The sequence below is a fragment of the Dermatophagoides farinae genome, chromosome 4 (genome assembly GCF_024713945.1).
Source record: "Dermatophagoides farinae isolate YC_2012a chromosome 4, ASM2471394v1, whole genome shotgun sequence".
In the NCBI taxonomy this organism is placed as follows: Eukaryota; Metazoa; Arthropoda; class Arachnida; order Sarcoptiformes; family Pyroglyphidae; genus Dermatophagoides; species Dermatophagoides farinae.
The window spans coordinates 433,202-456,236 of record NC_134680.1 but is presented as its reverse complement, the minus strand read 5'-3'; the positions used below and the strand labels follow the sequence as shown (position 1 = coordinate 456,236).

General features: G+C 30.8%; 2 protein-coding genes across 2 annotated transcripts; both read right to left on the bottom strand.

Annotated features, from left to right (window-relative positions):
• Positions 1-72: 72 nt before the first annotated feature.
• On the bottom strand, positions 73-21,494 carry LOC124491283 (tyramine/octopamine receptor). The gene is made up of 7 exons (XM_075730881.1): positions 21,234-21,494; positions 18,603-19,806; positions 3,726-3,896; positions 3,223-3,412; positions 930-1,801; positions 723-824; positions 73-618 (listed from the first exon to the last, which is right to left on the bottom strand). Exons 2-7 carry the CDS (start codon positions 19,487-19,489, stop codon positions 156-158), a joined length of 2,685 nt encoding a protein of 894 aa, XP_075586996.1. The 5' UTR covers positions 19,490-19,806; positions 21,234-21,494; the 3' UTR covers positions 73-155.
• LOC124496238 (uncharacterized) lies at positions 8,007-12,310 on the bottom strand. Its single transcript, XM_047059738.2, has one exon. The coding sequence runs from the start codon at positions 11,658-11,660 to the stop codon at positions 8,175-8,177; it is 3,486 nt and encodes a 1,161-aa protein (XP_046915694.2). The 5' UTR covers positions 11,661-12,310; the 3' UTR covers positions 8,007-8,174.
• Positions 21,495-23,035: the final 1,541 nt, after the last annotated feature.

Sequence of the window (23,035 nt, the reverse complement as noted above, 5' to 3'; positions counted from 1 at the left end):
ATGATTTACGATTATTATTATTGCATTTTGATTTATTTGTTGTTGTTGTTTATTATTGGGCATGGAACATGGAACGTCGTGGGTGTGTTTTTTAGGTGGGTTGATTTGATTTTGGGTGGATGGCTATTTTTATCCGGATGATTTGATGATAAATATCAACTACTACCATGTAGTTGTTGTTGTTGTTTTTGTTGCTGATGATGATGATGTGCATGTAATATAATCCAATCCGGTGTTTCCGTAGCATTACTTGGTGTACGTGTAATATAACCAGGTGTTGATGGTGGTAATGGTAATATATCTAATCTATGTTGACCACCACTACCACCACCACGATGACCACCTTGTTCTTCATCGTCAATCATAAAATCAAAATGATGATTTTTTGATATTTTTCGATTTTGTTGTTGTTGATGTTGTTGTGATTGATATGATGATAAGCCACCACCAACAACGCTACTACCAGCACCATGACGATGTGATGTACCAGAATATTCATCTAGCATTGCATCTCGATCAAAATTATCATTACTACAATGTGGCATACAGAATATGACACGTTTAAATGCCATTTTGAATTCTTTATTTAGATAAGCATAGATGGCTGGATTTAGTGCACTATAACAAAAGATAATGATGATATTTGTGAAGTGAAAAAAAAAGAAAAAGAAAAAGAAAATGAGAAAAAAAAGAATTGAACAAAAAACAAAAGAAAATCTTACCTATTCACATAGCCAAGCCATGTAATACTGGATCTAAGTTCATAGCTTATATTACATTGATCACAATATGCCGATATAACGTACATGATGAAAAATGGTAGCCTAGAAAAAGAAAAATCAAAATGATAAAACGAAACAAAAAAATCTCATTAAAATGGGATAAAAATATTTTTTTTTGTGAATAATGGAATTCTGGATGAAACTAACCAACAAAGACAGAAAACACCCATAACAATTCCTAATGTACGAATTGCTTTTGTATCGGTGATTAATTGTCTAGCACGTCTACGTAAACTACGTTCAGCATGACGTTTTGATGTTTCCATTGCTGCTGCTGCTGCTGCTGCTGATGATGATGATGATGATGATTGATCCATTAAATTGTTATATTTTGTATTTGTTGCCGATGCATTAGCTGTCATTGCTGTTGTTGATAATGATCTTGATCCAACACAAGTTCCAGTACCAGTGCCAATGGTGGTGTTTAAATCATTATTAAAATCCATACTATTTGAATAATTCATCATCATCATTGTTGTTGTTGCTGACCGTTTTGGTGATAATTTATTTGGTGATTCTTCACCATCGTCATCATTTGATTGTATTTGATTTACATTAACCAATGAACTAAAATGAAAATGAACATTCTGTCCATTTGATTTTGATTTTGTTGATGTTTCAGCTGCTGCTGCTGCTGCTGGTGGTGGTGGTGGTGGTGGTGTTAATGTAATCGATGTTGTTGATTGCTTTAAATTAGCAGTGTTTGTTGTTGTTGTTGCTAATAATGTTGATGGTTGTGATTGGGGCGTTAATGGTGTTGGACAATCAGATTTCCGTTGTAATATCAATGATGGCGATGATGGTGGTGGCGTTTGTGATTGTGTTGTTGTTTTTGTTGTTGTTGGTGGTGGATAATTCATCGATAGAAAACCATTCTGTCTCAAAGATTGTTCCAATTGTTTTATTTCACGTGATTGCCTTTCAGCGACCAATAATATGCGTAGATAAACATAAAACATAATTGGCAATGGAAGATAGAATGACGTTAATGATGATATTGTGGCATAAATACGATTTACCTATTGTATTTTTTTTGTTTGGATGAGAAAAAAAACAAATTAGCGAAAAGAAAATTACAAATTCAATTCTGGATCCCCAAAAAAAACCAAATGTTTGCCAGCTGTTTATTCTTTGGATTTGTTGAATGAAACATTGTCTCAGATAGGTCGATTTGTCGTCGTCGTCTTTGTCTTTTTCATTTTGTTTTTTTTTCATTATTACACAGACGATAATAACAAAAATGTTAAAAGATCAATATCGCTGGCTCGTTTGTTCGATTTTTTTTTTTTTGGTTCTGCACTATTTTAACGTACCTATCTGTACCCACCTTTGTCACAGACAATTTTTCTAATTAACACAATGTTTGCTATATAAATTTTTTTTTTGGCGAAAAAAGCATCATCATCAATGGATTTTTGATCATCAAAATGAATAATTCATTTCACTGTTACACATTGTTTTTATGATCAAGTACAAGACACAACACCTACACAGCGACAATAGATTGAAAAAAAATGAATAAATTCCAAAGACAAAGTCACAGAGACAAATCTGTCAATTTTTTTTTTTTGTCATTCTTAATCACACACACACACAGACACAAACAGTACTGAATAAGAGATTCAATCGTTTGTTTTTCAACTTGTCGTTGTCGCTGTTGTCTGAGAAAACTTTTTTTTTTTTTGTTTCATTGCTGATGATTATTGTAAAAATGTCAAGTATCTCATATGTCAAAAATGTAATTGTGTGTGTGTGTGTGTTTCGACGATTTTTGAAAAAAAAAATTTTTTTTCTTGGAAACGGATCTTCTTGTTGTCTTGGTTTCATTTTGGGCGAATAAAATTTCAATGTTTCAAGATCTGTATTTTTTTTTTACTCACTATAATTGGCCGTATTTTATTATTATCATCTGTCCAATTGATGATGAATTTGAATTTGTTTTCATAAAGTCAATATATATATAAAAAAAATGTTGTTGTTTGTCATTGGAAAAAAAGGCCAAAGGGAATGTTTTTTCGTCAATCTCAAAATCACACACACACACACTCGCTTTGTCTACACTATGGCAGTGAATTTACAAGAAATGAAAATTCAATTCATTGGAAAAAAAATGAAATGAAATCAAAATTCTTGTACAAACAACATACACACACACACACGCGTTTTGAATAAGTAAATTCCGTACATTCTTCACATAAAAAAAATATTTTCGTCAAGTGTTCCAAACGTGAAACATGGATTTTCGTCTTTTTTTTTGTATTAACAAAAAAAAAAAAATTAATAAACGAAAATTCATGTAAATCGAGAATATCGAACATGGTCGAAATTCAAATTCTTGCATACACATTATCTTGAAATGGATCTAGTTTTGAATTTTTTTTTTGGAATTGTGATTGATATTCATTTGAACAGAGGTAAAAAGAGAGAGAGAAACACTTACATCCAGTCCACATTCATTGACATATTCAAGTGTAAAAATATTGATTGGCCCTTGTGAATGATACCAGCCAGAGAATATCGGTATAAATGAAATGGCAGCCGAACAAAGCCATATGATTAGTATACAACAGAAAAGGCGACGTTTTGAAATCAATGAACGATAACGTAATGGACGTGTAATGGCCCAGAATCTAGAATATAGAATAAGAAAAGAAAAAAATTGTCCGTAAGGCAAAGAATCCAATGATGAGAGAGAGAGAGAGAGAAAAAATAAATCATTGACACATTTTTTTATTATTATTATGATTAATATATATATGGCCATAATGAATAAATCATAAAAATCAATGGAAACGGAAATTGATTTTAGTGAATTTTTTTTTGTTGTTGTTGTTTTTTTCATAAATAAAATTGCTGGAAAAATTTTTTTTCCGGCAAGTTTCTAGTGCACTATGTGTGTATGTGTTATTATTATTATATGGAAACAAAACTTTCACTACTTACCTATCGATGGCAACACAACATAAATGTAATATACTAGCCGTACAGCACATTACATCGCATGATATCCAAAAATGACATAATACCGGTCCCCAAGGCCAATAACGATATAGATCATATACAACAGTGAATGGCATTACCAAACTGGCAACGGTTATATCAGCAATGGCTAAACTATTTTTATTATCATCATCATCATCATCATAGTTATTATTATTTTACGAGAAAAATAAAGAAAAGAAAAAAAACATAATAAAAATAGTGAGATTAGTAATGTGAACAAAGAAATGAATTTTTTTTTTCGTATGAATTATAATAACAACAACAACAAAAACAAATATGGAATGAACAAGAATATTGCTGCTGCTGCTACTAGTGATGCTATTGTAAAGACAAAAGCTTAGGAATTTGGTGAAAAAAGACAAAACAAAACTAAAACAAAAAATAATAATGAAACAAAACACAATTAATCATCACTGTTAATAATAATAATCATGAGATGAAAACAAAAAACGAAATTCAGAAAAGTAGTTGATGATGATGATCGTAGAATTGTGAATCGATAGAATCGGAAATGAGATGGAATTTCCAATGAAATTTTTTTTTTATTGAATCAAATTGAATTGAAATTTCGTCAAACAACAACAACAACATAATAATAATTGAAAATGCCGGCATTTTATTCAATTATCGGCAATAATTTTTTTGTAGGCGAAAAAAACCACCACCACGTATGCACGTAAATTGTCAAAATTCATGAATAAAAAACAAAACAAAACAGAGAAAAAAATAATAATCAATAGTTTTTGCCCTAGAGCTAACACAAGAAAAATAACATTTTTATTGATCAATTTGAATAACACAAACAAACAAACAAACAAACAGCCAATTTGATCATTATAAATATGGAATTGTTTTTCACTCTTCCACTGGATAATTGGAATCTAATTTAGAATGTCAATATTTACTAATTTTTATCATTTCAGGTAGGCTAAAAAAAGAAAAACCAACCTACAGAATATTCTGCGAGGAGAAACAACAACAACAACAACAGCAACAATATCGCTGGGGTTCATGGCCATAATGATAATAATGATTTAGTGTTACAAAAAAAACTGAAAAGTTCAAAAAAAAAAGGAAAATCCAAACTTTTCAAATCGGCCAACTTTTCATGTCATGATATTCCCTGTAGGATGAAATATTCTTGCCAAGAAAAAAAAACATAACTAAATCCCATCATCATCACGATAATCGTACAAATATTCCCCAAAGAGTTAACCCGGACAATCTAGCATTTTTTTTCGTTCATTGCCCATTTTGATTTAATTTATTTCAATGACAAATGCTCAAAAAAAAGAATTTTTGTTTTGGATTTTTTTCTACAAAATAAATCAAATGATGATCATCCACTTTTCAACACATGACATAACATTTCAAGTTGCTGTTTTACAAAAAAAAAACAAAACAAAAACAAATGTGTTTGACAAATTCAATCAAATCAAATAAAAAAGGGTTACATTTATGTGTGTGTGTCAAGATGGAAAACAATTTTTCAAATTTTTCATTTAAAACATGAAAATTCAAATTTGTTTGTTTTATTTTTCTCTCTCTGTGTGTGTGTGACGTTTGGATCATCCAAATGAAATTGTCATCATCATCATCAGCCGAGATGAAACAAAAAATTGCATTTAGCAAATTGAAATTTTACAACAACAACAAAAAACAACAACAACAACAACAACAAAAACACTGAAAACAAAATTGAATTCAGCAGATTACCTATACACACTACTAGATGTTTCCGGACAGAACTAAAACGAAAAAAAAAAACAAAACGGAAATTGCAAGTCACAAACACAATGATGACAAATATGACAAACATAATATGAAATGTAAACCGAAAAAAATTGAAATAAAATGAAATAAATAAGAAAAGAATTCTTTCACACCTTTAAATATCACATAAAAAAAACACAAAGAGTGAGTTTTAAAAGAGAGAGAGAAAAAAACGGTAATTCCCATGTCATCATCATCATCATCATCATCATTGTATACTTGCGACACCAACAAAACGAAAATTTCAATGTAAATATTTGACTTTCTTTATACGGTGACAAAATATTCTCTTTTTGTCCAAAAAAAAAAAAAAAAAAAAAAAAAAAAAAATTAGCCGCATACAGAGCGACCACCATCACCATCACCACTATTTTATTCTGGAGTAATATGGAAATTGAAAATCAAATAATAACCAACCAGCAAACCAACCAAACTAACCAACCGATTCTTTTGTTATCGGGTGCGCTCAATTTTTTTTTTCACTGAATAATATCGATGATGAATGAATAATATTCATGAAGCAAAAAAAATGATGATGATGAAGAAAAATATTCATTTTCTTCATTTCATTTCATTCATTCATTCATTCATTTTATTATTATTCCGGCTGTAGGCGTATGAAAATGAATGAATGAATGAATGAATCATCAACAACATCATCATTTAGAATTTTTTTTTCATTCAAATTCTTGAATTTGCATGAAAAATGTAGAAAAATTTCTCATGAAAAACAACATCTACTATTGCTGCCACAATAACAATAAAATAACAAGCTATTAATACATAACAAATGAATCTGTCATCATCAACATCGACATGATAATTTATTTTCCCAACATAAATTCTCAGGTAAATTTGGTAAATAAAAAAAAACTAACCAAAACGAAGAAATTTATTTCATTTTTGACAACTTCAACTTGTGTGTGTGTGTGTGGGTGCAAGCCAGAATAAAATTTACACAACTAGAGAATTTTTTTTCTCCAAACGATGATGGTGGAAATCTGAATTTTTTTCAGCTGAAATGAAATTAATTCCCACATTGTTTCACTCTAGTTAGAAAACAAACATGAAATGAAGAGAAAATTGCAATTCTCATCATCATGATGATGATAATCAAATTCATTCTACACACACACACACACAAACACAGACACGAAATAAAATTCTTTTCTCAACATCTTATTCATCATCTGAATAAAGAAAAATTTTTTCCATTCACCCGCTTTTATTCTGGTGAAAAAAATGAATAAAAATTATTCCATCTTTATCAAGAAGAATTCACTCACATATACCAAGTGGAGTAAGAAAAAAAAACGTGATCTGTCAACCTGAAATTGCCTAGTTTAGTAGTCTAGTTCTCACAGTGTATGTGTGTGTGTGTGTGTGTGTTAATTCCATATTCATGATGTATATGAGAGAAAAAAAAAAGAAAAAATTCTCATTCAGGTATTCTGTGAGAAGAAAAAAGAATGTTTCTCATTTCATCAAAACCATCCTATTCTTTATCATCATCACCATGATGAACCATATGGCCGTTGTTCACACCCACGCTGAATTCTGATGAAAAAAAAGCAATTCTACCGTAGTAGAGCACAAGATATGTAAGATTTTCGGTAGTTCAAGAAATTTTTTTTTAAATTGAATTTCAATTTAAAAAAAAAATTTCCCTATTCACTCATTCAGTGTAGAACAAGCTCAGCAACGATTTTGAATTAAGCCAAGCTAGTGAAGCGTAAATATTTTCTATTTCCAATTGAGAAAAAAAAAGAAAAACCAAACCAAACCAACCGAACGACCGATCTAAAAGATCTGATGACAATCATCATCATCATCATCATCATCATCGGGCATAGTTTGAGCAATGAAGTTTTTTTTGAAAATAAATTATTCATCGCTCAAATAAACATTGGGCCCGATTCCAATGATAATCAGAATAAAACGAGAGAGAGAAGGAAAAAAACGGGATTTGAATTTGAATTTTTCATTAACCAAAAAAAAATTCCAAGAACAAAAAAAAAATCGTTCTAAAATGATGAATTTGAATCCAACTGTGGATTTGATTTAAATTCAAATAATGGTGAGAGATAGAATGTGCGAGATTCTGCATTTTTTTCTGTTTTGTTTCTCCTAATTCTATTGTTTTGTTTATTTGAATTAATTACAACTGAAACTTTTGAATCAACAAACAAACAAACAAACAAAAAAAAAACTAAACACAACTTGAACAGTGTTAAGTGGGACTAAATGGAAACTAAACAGCCAGAAAAAAAGTATACAGGATATGAAGAGAGTGGTGGGTTCTCTTTCCATTTTCAATTTCGTTTTGTAATTCTTTGGATCGATTCTCGAAACAAAACAAAAAAAACAAAACAAAAACGGAGAATTTAGAACAAACAAAACACAACTGCTGTGTAGCAAAACATGCTCAAAAGAAAAACAAACGATCGCTGATCAACAATGAAAACTTTATTTCAGATAATTTATTAACGACGTGTTTATGCTTCAAAAATATAAACATAATGAATTAAAATAATATAATCAATAAAGCACAAAAATAAACGACGAAGAAGAAACTCTATTCATCTTCATCACGGTCAATACTCAATTTCTTGTTAGTTAATTATCGCCACCTATCGACCGATATTTTTTCAACATTCCTCCCCCGTTTTTTGGCGATTTCCAAGATAGCCAATTATCAATATTCACGGACACGGGCATGGTTCTCCATTGACGACATCTGTCATTCATTGACTTAATTCGAAACATTATTTTTGTCATTAACATTGGAATTCGATTGCTCATCTCCTCGTTGATACTTCGCTTCCACGGATCTGGGGGCACATCAATTTGTTGAAGCCATTCGTTATAACATTTTCTTTCCAGGTCGATATCGGTTACTTTCGATTTGATAGTATACAGACGTACAGCCACAGGACACTGAAATTGGTTGATATTGCGTTCAGAACGTTTTACATTGTTCGTCACATTGTAATACAATATAAGATGTTTAGGTCGAATCATTCCTTCAATCGATTTGGCTCTAATAGCTCCATATGATAATGCGATTAATTCACCAATAACAATTTTTCGTTGGATTAATTTTGATTTTCCATAAATTAGCGATATTATTTCGTCATCCGATACGTTTACGGCAATTTCAATCGTAACAAACGGGCTAGACGATATTCTAAATGGCCGACGGATAAAACGATAGCACATCGAATTGTCTTCTAGATTCAACCACAAAAACTGTACGTAATCCCGATGTTCCTTGTCGATTTCGATATTATAAAAAACAGATTGTATATCATTGATTATACCGATTGGTTTCATGCAAAACTTCAATAATGGTCGAACGATATCCCACAATATGATTTCTTTAAAAATCGCTTTATTCCATGGTTGTTTTTCATCATCTCGACTAATCACAAAATGTGGTATACGATAGCTGATGTTCGGTGCTATTTTCGTCGGTTCGATTACTTCCTTTGTTTCCATATCATTCATCATTGAGCGATACTGTTTTCGCCGGTCAACGTTCATTTGCATCAACATATGATTCATCACTTCTTTAATTCCATTGACATTTGGATCGATTTTTTCGTTGATAATAAACGGTACTTTGATTGAATATTGTTTGCTCGAATCGTCGTATTTAACATCTTCAGTTTTACAATAGTTTGTCATAACTTTATTCATAATCAGTTTGGATTCTTTATCGACATTGTGTTCTGGGTCAACTTCGTTACCGATGTTCTTGTACGATGGCAATAATACGTTCAAATTTCTTGATGATCCAAACACTGTCCAACCTAATGTTGTTCGTTTGGCCACGAGATCGTTCGATAATCGTTTTTCATCCTCCAGCTGTATCTTATTTATGTTGTCCAGACCAATCAGAAGATCTACCATCCTTGGTTCATCATAAAACGGAATATTCTGTTGCCGTATCAATAATTGTTGTTCATGCGTTACACAATCGAATCGTAATGTATTTATTTTATCGTTGATGCGGAATTTCAAATGTTCGTTGGTTCCATTACAAATTGGGATCGATAACGATACTACTTTACTTCCGGTAATAGTAGGCGTTGCTTGACTTAGCGTTTCCATACAAATTGGTTCAACTTCATCGGTTCGTAATTTCCATAATTCGGCTAATCGTTGTGAAATGAATGATGAGCCAGATCCATCGTCGAACAACACTCTTACGTTACGTCCGTTAACCGTAGCCATCGTTGTCTTGTATAGACTCGTGCTGTTTTGTGTCAACAAATTGTTTGTTATGGATTGTTTCGATGATTGATTCACATTTGACGTCGATGATTCAGCAATTTGTTTCGGTACTGTTTGATCATTACTAGCATTATTCGTTGATTCAATTTCGTTTATTGTCGTGGTTGGTGGAAATGATTTCGGTTTCAAATCGTTGCACAAATACGTTATATGATTCTTGTTACAGACGTCACATTTGAATCGTCGATCACAATCTTTACTGTTATGTCGGAAACCACCACACCTGAAACACATTCGTTTATCGATAGCAATTTGTCGTCGTTCTTGTATCGTCAATTGGCAATCTTCCGTTTTGTGGTTTCCGTCAGCGAACATACACGTGTTTGTCGATGTAGTCATCATTACATTATTCGTCGTTCGATTTGCAAACGTGTTTGGTCGTTGTGTCGATCGTACATTCAAATCACTAGAGGCAATCTGCGATATAGCCGTTCGTTCTCGATCGAGACCTGTTTTAAAGTACTGTAAGATTTGCTCCAGTGTGATAGCACGTTTATCGCCGATATGCATGAAATGTGCTCGATCGATTTTCTGTAGTAGCACGCCCACTAACGATCTCTCTTCTGAAGCGAGATTTGCGCTTAATAACGTTTTTCTTATCAGTATGGTAATTTCCACTAATGCCTCCCAGTCTCGTTCTAATGGTCGCAATGATAAGAACGGCGCCTTCCGAAGTCGGTCCACTAGCGCGGGAATTATCCGATTGGGACTGGCATAATGTTCGTCGAGTTCAGCCATTATTGAAACCATTGTACATGTATTTGGATTAAAACACTCGATGATGTAGCGATCTTTGTGCGGCAGCAAATCAATGATTTCCATGATTTTATTAGCATTTCCTCTGATTTGTGGATTATCGACGACGTAATGTTGAATCGTTTTCCGAAAAGTATGATATGCTAAAGGATCACCGTTGAATTTTTCGAGCTTCTTCGCGGCCACTTTGGCTCCGCCCGACCAGTTCGTCTGATATTGATTATAATCCCACCAAAAAGCTTGATCGTTGTAATAATAATATTGATCGTTATGATAATATGGAACGTTTGGATGTTGATAACTGTTATACGATGATGACGATGGTTGAGGATTATTTACGTACGGTGCATTCGGTGGTTGTTGATTTTTACTATCGTTCGATGATGATTGTTTCTGTTGTTCACTTTCGCTATTCGATGTCGATTGCTTTTGATGATGATAAATCGTATACAACGGTTGATTGTTGTCGTTACTTGACGTCGATGGTTGTGGCATTAATATTGGTGTTGCATCAGGTGGCGTGACATCGATCGTATCGTATGATTGATTGTTTTGGGTAGCGCCCTCTCGTGATGGATTCGTTTCGATTGTTTTCGTTCGATTTTTCGTTACATTCAACTCGTGGAATCGATTGACGACGTTGATTACATGATCCGCGATACATGGATATTGTTCAGCGATTCGGCTGATTTCGTTACATTTATCTTCGGTTAATTGTCGTTCAAATTTCGTTAAATCATTCCTTTCGGAATTTCGTTCGATAACATCCATCCTTTGTGCGTATTTAAACGCTAAATCCACCATCGATTTCATTTCATCAAACGGTTTCTCTTCTTCGGATGTGAAATTTCCATCCTCGATAATCAACTTACTATATTTGTAGTATTCATCGTATAATACTTTTCCCGTTTTGATTGCAGCCTTTACTCCTTGGTGAAATATCGATATATTGTTTATACGTATCCGTTTAACCAGATCCTTTACTTCGTTCCTCAGCATTTCCGGATTTATATCGTCACCGTATTCGGTACCCGCCCTCGTAACAACCATCTTCGTTCTCGTTTCGTCGTTGCGGTTGTCGATTATTCGAACGTTTAATTTCGTAGCTCGTTGATTATCGTTATTCGTTCTCGTGCTGAATCGTTCGTCGTTGTTTACGTTCGTCGTGGTCGTCGTTCATTCGTCGTCGTCGTTATCGTTCGTCGTCGTTAATTTCGTTCGCTATCGTTAATTTCGTTTGATCGTTATCGTTCGCCGTCATTCGTCGTTGATCGTTCGTCGTCATAGATCGTCGTCGTTACCGTCGTTTGTTATTCTCGTCGTTCGTTACTTTCGTTCGTTCGTTCGTTCGTACGTTTGTCGTTCGTTTGTCGTTCGTTCGTTCGTTCGTTTGTCGTTCGTTCGTTCGTCGAAAACCAATATGTTGCTTAGCGAGGCAATCATATGGTGCTGATAACGAAAATGTAGCAAAACATGCTCAAAAGAAAAACAAACGATCGCTGATCAACAATGAAAACTTTATTTCAGATAATTTATTAACGACGTGTTTATGCTTCAAAAATATAAACATAATGAATTAAAATAATATAATCAATAAAGCACAAAAATAAACGACGAAGAAGAAACTCTATTCATCTTCATCACGGTCAATACTCAATTTCTTGTTAGTTAATTATCGCCACCTATCGACCGATATTTTTTCAACAGCTGTACGATTGGCCTTTTTTTCACAATGACGAGCACACGGCCAAAAATGGAGATTATTATCATTAAAAAAAATTTCGGTGTTTCGGTGTTTGGGAAAAAAAGCAAAAAAAAAAGTTTGGATTGTTATCATCATCATCATTATCGAAAAAGTGCTTAATTTTTTTTTGAAATGAAAAACTTTTTTTTTCTGGAATTAGTAAAGCGGAAAAAATGGTCATCAAAAAAAAAAATCTTCAAAAATAAAACTGGACAATGAAATTTCAATCAATTTTTTTTTTTGGTTCAAATCCAATTTAGTTTTTGTGTGTGGATACGACATTTACGGCCCGGGCACCGGAAACATGAAAATTGAGAATATGGTATTTTTTTTTGTTTTCACACTTGATCCAACCACATCTATCTAGCAGAAATCCGGAAAAAAGAATTGAATAAAATTTCAAACAAAAAAAAAATATGCTGAGCTGGTTTGTTTTTCATGTTTTATATTCTTGTAATCTGAGATATTGTTTGCGAGTGGATATATTTGATATATATACCAAATCAACACACAAACAAAGCCATGATTTACATGATAAACAGATTGTAACTGGCTATATGAACGGGCCATTGGATATTGGAAAAATAAAATTTTTCAATTTTCAAAACAAAAAATTCTTTGTTCTGTTTGGAGGGAGAAAAAGCTAATCGATTATTTATTCAACTGCAACCAATTCAATTGTATTGTGGATAATTGATAAAAATTGACATTTTGAAAAAATTGAATTTGACAATAATCGATCCACTTAAAATTGTTGTTGTTGTTTTGATTAACCAATTGCTGTCAACAAATGTGAGATAAAATGAAACAAACAAAAAAAATTGTCCCACAAAATTCAAAGGAATCTCAATGAACTGAACTGAAAAAAACACTGGATAAAAATTTCTATAAATAGCTCTATTTTTTACCTAAAAAAAACAAAAAGTAAAACTTTACTTTTGTGGCAAACAAACAAACAATTAGTGGAAAAACCAAACCAAACAAATAAAGAAAAAGTTTCTCCAGACAACTAAATGTTAATGATAATGATGATGATGATAGAAAAACAAAACAACCACGGACAAGATCATCAGGCAATTGTTGTTCATGGGCAAAAAACATTCACTTTGAATTTTTTCTCGTTTCTGGTTAGGCCAGGTTTTTTTTTGAGAAAATGATGATATATCCATTAATAATAAATTGGTACAGAAACAACAACAACAACAACGAGAGAGAGAGAATCATTTGCAATAACTTCTGTCCGTGTCTATGTGTGTGTGTGCGTTTTTCCACTCTGTTTCCTTTGCAATCATCTATAGAATCAAAAAACAAAACAAAAAAAAAATTCAAGTCAAATTGAAAATGAACAAACCATATAGAATTAGACGCTATGATGATAATGACAACTGCAACGAGAAAAAAAAACAATTGAAAATTTACTACACACCCAATTCTCTGAATAAATTCTGAATTGATTACTGTATTTTTAATGTTTTTTCATTTTCATTTTTTTTCTGGCCAAGCTCCTGTGTGTATGGTGATCATGATGATGATGATGATCATTAAAAAAAACACGTTAATTATATGCATATGAAGAAAAATGAAATGTCGGACACTCACTCACACACACACACACACACACACCAACACACAGACAATGTTACAATATTTTTAATGGTCAATAAAAATGAAAAAAAAAACATAAATCATTTTTTTTTGTCATTTGAGAAACCATCACAGCAAAATGTATCAGTGTTTTTTTTTTGTTCTCAGTGTTTCTCAGTGTTTCTCACATAAAGTTTGCGTTTGTTTTTCTGCAGAAAAAAAAACTTTTTTTTTCAATCTAGTTTAGTTACTTTTAAACTTTTCGTCATCATCATAGTAGCAGTAGTGGTAGTAGATCGATTGTGGATTTTAAAAGTTGAAAAATTTTTTTTTCTCTTTCTCTCTCTCTTGATGAAAAATCGATGGAAAAATTTTTTTGTTTCCACTGGGCGTATTTCAAAGTGAAAACATACACCATTGTAAAAAAAAAAAATTTGGTGAATGAATAACACTATATTGCATATGTTTTGGACAAAGTAATTTTTTGTGATTACCATATTTATTTGTGCACATATAATATATAATAATGTCCTTAAAAGGCAAACAAAAGTGTTAAATTTCTTCAATGACAAAAATGTGTTCAAGACATTTTTGGTTTATGTATAAATATCGTTGAGAAACAACGCTAACTATAGACAAAATAAAGTGGAAAAACTGAAACCAGAATTTATCACCAAAACCAGCGAAAAAAAAAGTCGATGATAATACAAGAACAATATTCTGTACGAACAAAGAAAAAAAAAGAATGTGAATATTCCATATACGACACAACATTGTTTTTGTTGTTCATTCGTTCATTCATTCAAGATCCAGAAATTTGTCCATTTATTTCCGTCTCTCTCTCTATCTCTATTTCCATTTACTGGTTCATATGGATAAATTATGATGATGATGATGATCACACGACAACCAGAGACATACCCACACACACACACACACACACATTAAGTTTTGTGTCTGTGTTCAATGGCTAAATGATGTGAAAAAAAAAAGAAAATTCAAGAAAAATGAAAATGCAATGCACCAAAGCCAACATTCATGGATGGATCGGTGGAAAAAGTAAATTAACAAATCTATATCCATGATCGCCATCATTTTTGATACTAGGCGATAACTTTTTTGGTGGTTTTAAATTTCCAGAAAAAAAATAATTGAAATCCAAAAAAGTAGCAGTAACACCGACCAGGAAACAAAAAATAACACATGACCACTGTCATTAATTTTTTTTTCTTTCGCTTCATTTTTTTTCACACACACACACACACACGGACAAAGTTTTATTATTCTCAATCGACAACAGAAGAAAAATAATAATGAAAAAGAAAACCGTAAAAAAAAATCATGAATCATCATCATCATCATCGACAACAACAACAACAACAACAACAAAATAACACTGCAACTGAATAGGTCAAATAAAAAAAAAATCGCTCTCTCCCTCTATCTTTGTGTCTCTCTGTGTGTCTAATTTTCATTTCTTATCATCATCATCATCGTTGTGTTATATGAAAATATTTTTTGTCATCGTCGTCGTCGTCATTATTGCCATTTTCTTTTTTTTCATGGAAAATATTTTTTCATTATTATTGGGACAATAAAATGGGCAAAAAAAATCTTACTACGAAACCAACGAAATAATGAATTGTCGGTCTGCATTTTCCCCATGTCTCTGTCTTGAAAAAATTTTTTCTTCTCCAAGTCAACCAGCCAACCAACCAGCCATAGGAGACATAATGTTCATCCATTCGAATCGGCAGAATTTCATCATCATCATCATCGCTTCTGTCATTGTCTGAATATTCTGAATTCATTTTTTAGAATTTCATTGTTGTCGTCAAAAATTGAATGATTGATTAGTTGAAAAAAAAACAAAATTCTTCTCTTTTTTTTCTCTGCTATTAAATGTCACACTGATGATGCGTGTGTGTGTGAAATGAGATTCTATATACATAGAATTTGGATCATAATAATCACGATTGGAATTTTGGATCCAGAAGAATATGCAAAAAAAAACGTTTTTTGACCATTTGAATGAAGAAAAAAACTTGACTTGAATGAAATTGCCAATATACAAGAATAAATGATTCATGATCAGAATTTATGAATGAAAACAAAAAAAAAATCGACAACGACGACAAAGAATCTGTGATCGATACACAGAATTGAATTTTGAATACTAATGTGATTTTTTTTCAACATTTTGTTTGTCGTTGCTGATACTGTCCAAAAAAAAAAAAATTCAATTCAAGAATAATTTTTTCTTCTTTGTAATTTAAGAATTCGATTAGTATGATCATCATCATCATTATCGTGTATCGAACAAATCAGCCAAATCATCAGGTTTTCCAATCGAATGATTGAAAAATAAACAGAAAAATAAATCTTTTGAAGAAAGAGAAAAAAAAGAAAAGACAAACGAAAATGAAATTTAGATTCTTGATGATCAATCGAAAACAACAACAACAATCATCATCATCAGCATTTTTTTTCGATTTTGGTCGATTTTTGTTTTTCGTTTTTCGTTTTCGTTTGTTTGTTTTTTTTGGGGAAAAAAATGCAAATACAAAACAAAATTCATTGGCGATAATGATCAATCAATTTTTTTCTCACCAAAAATGCACGATTGTTGATCAATAATAACGCCCGGTTTCATCATCATCATCATCGATTCTTTTTCTGGATTGCTAAATCACAACTGAAAATACAGACAACAACAACAACAACAAAAAAAAAAAAAAAAAAAATAAATGGACTGCGAATGATTGTGAAATGAACAAAAAATAAAAAAAATGGACATATCGAGCAAAAACAAAGCAATGGTAATGGTATGGAACAAAAAAAAATCGACCAAATCAAACAGCACAAGAATTTTTTGGGTTTGGTCGAAAATGATTCCATTGGAGAATTGAATTTAAATCAATGATGATCTATGGCCACACACACACACCAGACCACTGTATTTTATCATTTTATTCTACAAGATTTCTGGCCAACAACAACAACAACAAAAAACCATTTAATTTCGCTTCACTCTCTCTCTCTCTCTCTCATGGTCTATATATAGCCATCACCATCATCATTTTTTTGCTTATCTTAGCATCATTAAGAAAGAATGAAAAAAAAACCTAAACCTAAACCCAGAGAAGAAGAAGAAGAAGAAAAAACATTTAGAAGATCAAACATCCAATGAACGCGGATCCACTCTCAATAATACAATCTGCCATTAAGAGGAAAAAAAAGTCAGCAGAAAATGATGAAAAAAAAAATTTTTTTCGCCAAAAAACAAAAACCTTTTTTATCATTGAGTTACAAGTTGATTTATCTTTATCTTATCTTGTTTTTTTTTCTCGTTTTCGTTTCTGTTGTACCATCACATTTACAAATTATAAAAAAATAACACAAAATCAATTTGTTCCTAAAGTTCATGAATTTCAATGTGATTCTTTCATTCTTTTTTTTTCAATTAAATGAATTGGATTGAATCATCATTAGGATTTGAAATCTTTTTTTTTCGATTCAATTTTCAATTGATAATGATGATGATGTTTTTTTTCTGGTTTCAATTGTTGGTCGGTTGATTTATCAGACACGTCTGACTGTCTGTCTGTGTGTGTGTGTGTTTTTTTTATTTATTTTCCTAAGTGCATTTTGTTTTGTCATTTTCATCAAGTCGATCGCAGTGTTTTTTTTTCTTAGTGTTTGATCTCCAATAATAAATGAAAAGAAAAAAAAACATTAACAAACGGAAAAGGAATAACAAAAAAAAAAACGACAAAGATAAAGAATTTCAGGAAATGGAATTTCGAATTTTACATTCAAGAATCGCTGAATAAATGATTAACATATTCTGCATGTGTGTGTGTTTACATAGTGCAACAACAAGAATTGAAATTAATTGTTTTCGAATGAATTTTCTGTGTTTTTTTTTCATTATTTTAAAATTTTTGCTACACCAGAGATCAAAAATCGATTGATAAAAATCAATGAATCGATACAAGTATTGGTGTGTGTGTGTGGTGAATTTAAAATTCTAAAAAGAAAAAAAATTCCAAACACGAATATTCCATAGAGAAAAAAAATGGTGATAAAAAAAAAGAAATTTTTGAAATTTAAAATTCCAACAAGAATGAACAATGAAAACGGTTAATGATTTTTGATTTTTTTTTTATTCACAACAAACATTTCAACCATAGCTAATTTTAATATTCATGAACAAGAGAAAAAAAAATAATGAATTTTTTTTAGCCAATGAAGCTGAGCTATATTCATTCACGAATAAATCAATGGTGAGAGAGAGAGAAAAAAAATGGAAAAGGGATGCATTGAATTTTTTTTTCGTTCGATAAACAAACAGAAAAAAAACTCGCACTTTTTCAAGGAAGAAAAACATTTTTTTGATTCAGATTCATTTTGATTGGCATAACTGGGAATAATAACTAACCAGAAACCAATGGCTGCACACAGAAAACAGAAAAAAAAACACCTGGAAATAATTCAAGAAAATTGTAAAGTCAAACAAACGAAAACAGAGAATTTTCTGTGTGCGGGTTGGTTTTTCAATATTTTCATTGCCCAGATGCACAACAACAAAAAAAATATTGGAACCGAAGAAAACAAGTATCAAATTTCCATGATGTAAAAAAACAAACAAACAAACAACTTACCTTGCAAGCAGAATATTCGTTACTGTACGCATACGATGAAAACGTGCAACAACAATAATAACCAATACATTGCCAACAATGGTCACAATTATCAATGCAATACATATTATTGCACCAATTAAACGTAATGCAATTTCTGTACTTGATAATGACCATAGACTATCATCATCATCATCCGTTGTTGTTGTTGTTGTTGTCGATTTTGTTGATAATAAATCCATATCAAAATCAATGTCATCATCATCATTAAACAATAAAATTGATGATGATGATGATGTAATATTATTATTATTATTATTCACAGAAATAGATGAATTCATATTGCCATGATTTTCAATGAAATTTTCATCCAATCCATTATTTTTGTTTTTATTATTATTACGATTATTATGGTGATTTGAGCTTGGTAATTGTGATAATAATAATAATGATGATGATGATGCAGATGCAGATGCAGATGCAGAAGATGCGGCTGATGAAATTATTGATGAAATATTTTCATTATCATCATCATTTTCATCGTTATCGTTATATAATAATAAATAATTATTCCAATCATCATCATCATCATTGATGGTAGTTACAGTGTTAATTCTTTTTCTTCTTCTCTTTTTTCTTTTTTTCATCAATATTTGTTTATCAATATTATAATGCGCATGATCAGAATCAAAATTATTGCTCAAATGAACAATTAGATCATTATCCATTAATGATAATGATGATGATGATGGATTATTGATGATAATCACATTTTGTTTGGCTGTTTCTTTGGTCAATGGCGATTTTGTTGTTGTTGTTGTTGCCGTTGCCGTTGTTGTTGTTACTTGTATCACAATAATCATGATGATGAATATCATTAACATTATTTCTTCCAACATTTGAAACATTTTTTATCCACTAAATTCTTCAATGATAATGGTAATGGTAATAATAGTGATGATGATGAAAATGGCAACAATGACGATGATGATGATGATGGAATTATTATGAATATCAATGACATTTCTATGTTCCAAACGCACACACACACACGGAATAAAGTATGGAAAAAATCAATTACGAAAACAGTCCCATTTTCAATGTTTTCACAGTCATCATTGTAGTCATGATAATAATGATGGTGATAGTGTTAAAATGGCTGGATTTTCTGTTGTTACAATTTTGGAAATGCACACTAAACAAAAAAAGAAAGAAAGAAATTTTCCTAGAAAGATAATAGAATTATTATGAAAGAAAAAAGAAAATCTTTTTTGTAAAAGAAAAACAATTAATCATTGTTTTTTTCGCAGGCATTCTTTTTATATCTATGTCATTGGTAATTTAAAAATATCTTGATTCAGTTAACAATTTGTTATCGGCTTTGCATTTCAGCTGCTGCTTATCTGACCAAAAAAAGTTTTATTCATTCAATGAATTTTTTCCTACCAAACGAATGGTTCTTCATTTTGGATTTCGTACTAATTCCGGTTACTTTACAAAGGGAAATTTGTAAACATAACAACAACAAAAGTTCAAGGAAATTTGTTTAAATTTAAATATAAAAAAAATCAAATTCCAGCATCATTCATCATCATCAATGGAAACACCCACCCACACACACACACAGTAGTGGTATCAAACTTGAATAAAAACAAAGTTTCGTTTTTCATTCATTCAATAAAAAAATTTAAATTGGCATTTCTTTGGTTTCATCATCATCATCATCATTTGATCAAATCAAATCAAAAAAAAAAAAAACATTATTCACGCACATGCGCACCAATTATTTCAATTTAATTTTTTTCAATCATCAACAGTTTTTTTTCCGCCATTATTCAATATCTAGCCACCGGAAATTGGTGATGAAAAAAAATAACCAAGATCGGAAATCGAAATGATAATATTCTCATTTATTCTCTTTGTCGCCTAAACTTGATTTCAAATTCGTGAAAAAAAACGGAAATTATCAAAAACATAATAATTCTGGTAAATATCAAAAGATTTGAAAGATCAAAAAATTCATGTCAATCAATAATACATGTGTAATGAACGACTGTGGAAAAAACTATCGATATCATCGATCAATTGAAAGGAATGAATAATTTTTTTTTCTTCTTTTTTTTCATGAATAAATTTTCACTAAATTCATTCACGCTAAATTAAATTATTTTCATACTATAGATATCATGCATGCATGCATAGAATATTCTTTCCGATGACAAATAATTGATTGCCAATTTTTTGTTCTTGTTGTTTCTGACTGAATTCAGAATATTTTAGTTTTTGGGCGAATAATTTTGGTTTTCACCTAAATTCATGAGAATGTATTACACCCATGATGATGATTACAATATTCAATGGGAATTCAAAATGAAAATTTTCCAGACGATGAAAACAAAAATTATCATATTTAATTGTGAAAAAAAGACTGATTTAACACTTTGTAGCACTCGTAAAATAATTTGCAATCAAAATGATGATGATAATGATTATCGATTTTTTTGGAATATTTGCCTAATTGATTTACGATATCAGAATTCAACATCATTACAGATCAATGAATAATAAGCTTGATACAATTATTTATTGAATAAAATCAATCATTGCATTGAAAATCGATCAATCAGACAGAATCGATCGATTAACACTTACCAAAAAATGTTTTTTTTTGTTTTGTTTTGTTTCAATATGATGACGATCGTGATCGAATGATTGATTTTGTCGTTTCGTTTTTGTTTTTGTCAGATGAAAGGAAAATTTTTTCAAAATAAAAATGATGAAAAAAAATGAAAAAAAATTTCAAACACACAAACACAGAATACAGTAAAAAAAACATTTGACACACACATTGATACCACCATCAGCCAACACTACCAGAAATTGTGTGGTGTGCTGCCTGTTTCGTTTGAATCTGAAACTGAAATACTACTGACATGATGGTGTGATATACATCAACCAAACGAACAAACACACAGAGAAAGAAAATGATCATAGTAAATCATCATCAAGCATGCGCTATATTTGATCATAAAAAGTCTGTCTTTATTTGGAAACAAAACAAAAACAAAACAAAAAAATAAAATAGAATCCAAAGTGTTCATCTATTACACTAGGTGCTAGTGCAAAAATATTAGTATGGCCACTGAAATGATTTAATGGAGGGAAAGCCAACTTTTTTTTTACAATTTTAATATAATCAAATCAAAATGGATAAAGGTCAATTGCATTATCATTAAATACTTGTACTACGGCGTTATATAAATGACAATTTTCAATTAATAATGTCCTGTTAGTGTGTGTGTGTGTGTGCGAAGGTTAATGATGAAAATAATTTAATTTCATCGGTGGTTGATGGGCGAAAAAATTCCTGGAACTAGTACTGGATTTATGAATTTTTTTTTCAAGTTTTCTGGAAATGTTTTTTTTTCATTTATTTCTCTATTGATAACATGTACATTAATAATGGATGAATGAAAGTAAATTCCAATCGTTTCGTCTTTTTTTTTTTCTTATTCAAGCTGGGCACAATCAATTCATGAATGATGATGAATGTTTGTTGTTGTTGTTGTTGATGATGATGATGATGATGATGATGGAAATTGGGAAAATAAAAAAAAATCGATTTACGATCAATAAATAAAAAAATAAATTGCCTCCAAGGGGTTAATCATTAATAATGTAGTTTTAACACTATGCTCGCAAATGCACAGTTTTTTCAATTTTTTATTTTTTTTTCTTGAAAAGCAAAATCTTTGGTAAATATTTGTTGTTGTTGTTGTTGTAGTAGGACTTGAACATAAATTTTATGACGATTCTTAGCATCATACCGAAAAATAATCTGGCCAACCAGAATTTTATTTCATTTTATTTTTTTTTATTTTTTTTTTTGGTCATTTCAAACGGCTGGACAATAATAAAAAATGAAGGAAATTTATTTTTTATAGGAAAAAATAAATGGACAACAACAGCAGCAGCAAAAAAATGAACAAATTTCACCGGATTCCGGTTCAAAAAAAAAAAAAAAAAAAAGACTGAAAGACTATTCTTCTGTTTTTGGTCATAATAATTTAACAGTGGGAGAGAAAAATTCTTAATAAAATCTTGTATATTGATCGGAACAAGAATCCGAATCCGAAATGTCAATGTTGAGCTCATCACCATAATTGGATTCAATTCATAATAACAAAGAATATTTTAATGTGACAGACAACAAAAAAAAAACATGAGATTCAAATATGATTCTTTCTTGACATTCGATAATTTATTTGATGACAAATGAATCTGTACTATGTGTGAATGTGTGTGTGTGTCATCCTATTATCCGGTTTGCAAACAGAACAAAAAAAAGAACATCTTTTTAACCAGAAAAAAGGAAAGAATCATCATCATCATCATCATCAAAATGACACAATACAAAATAAAACATTGACAATGGACAATGGACAAGAATGAAA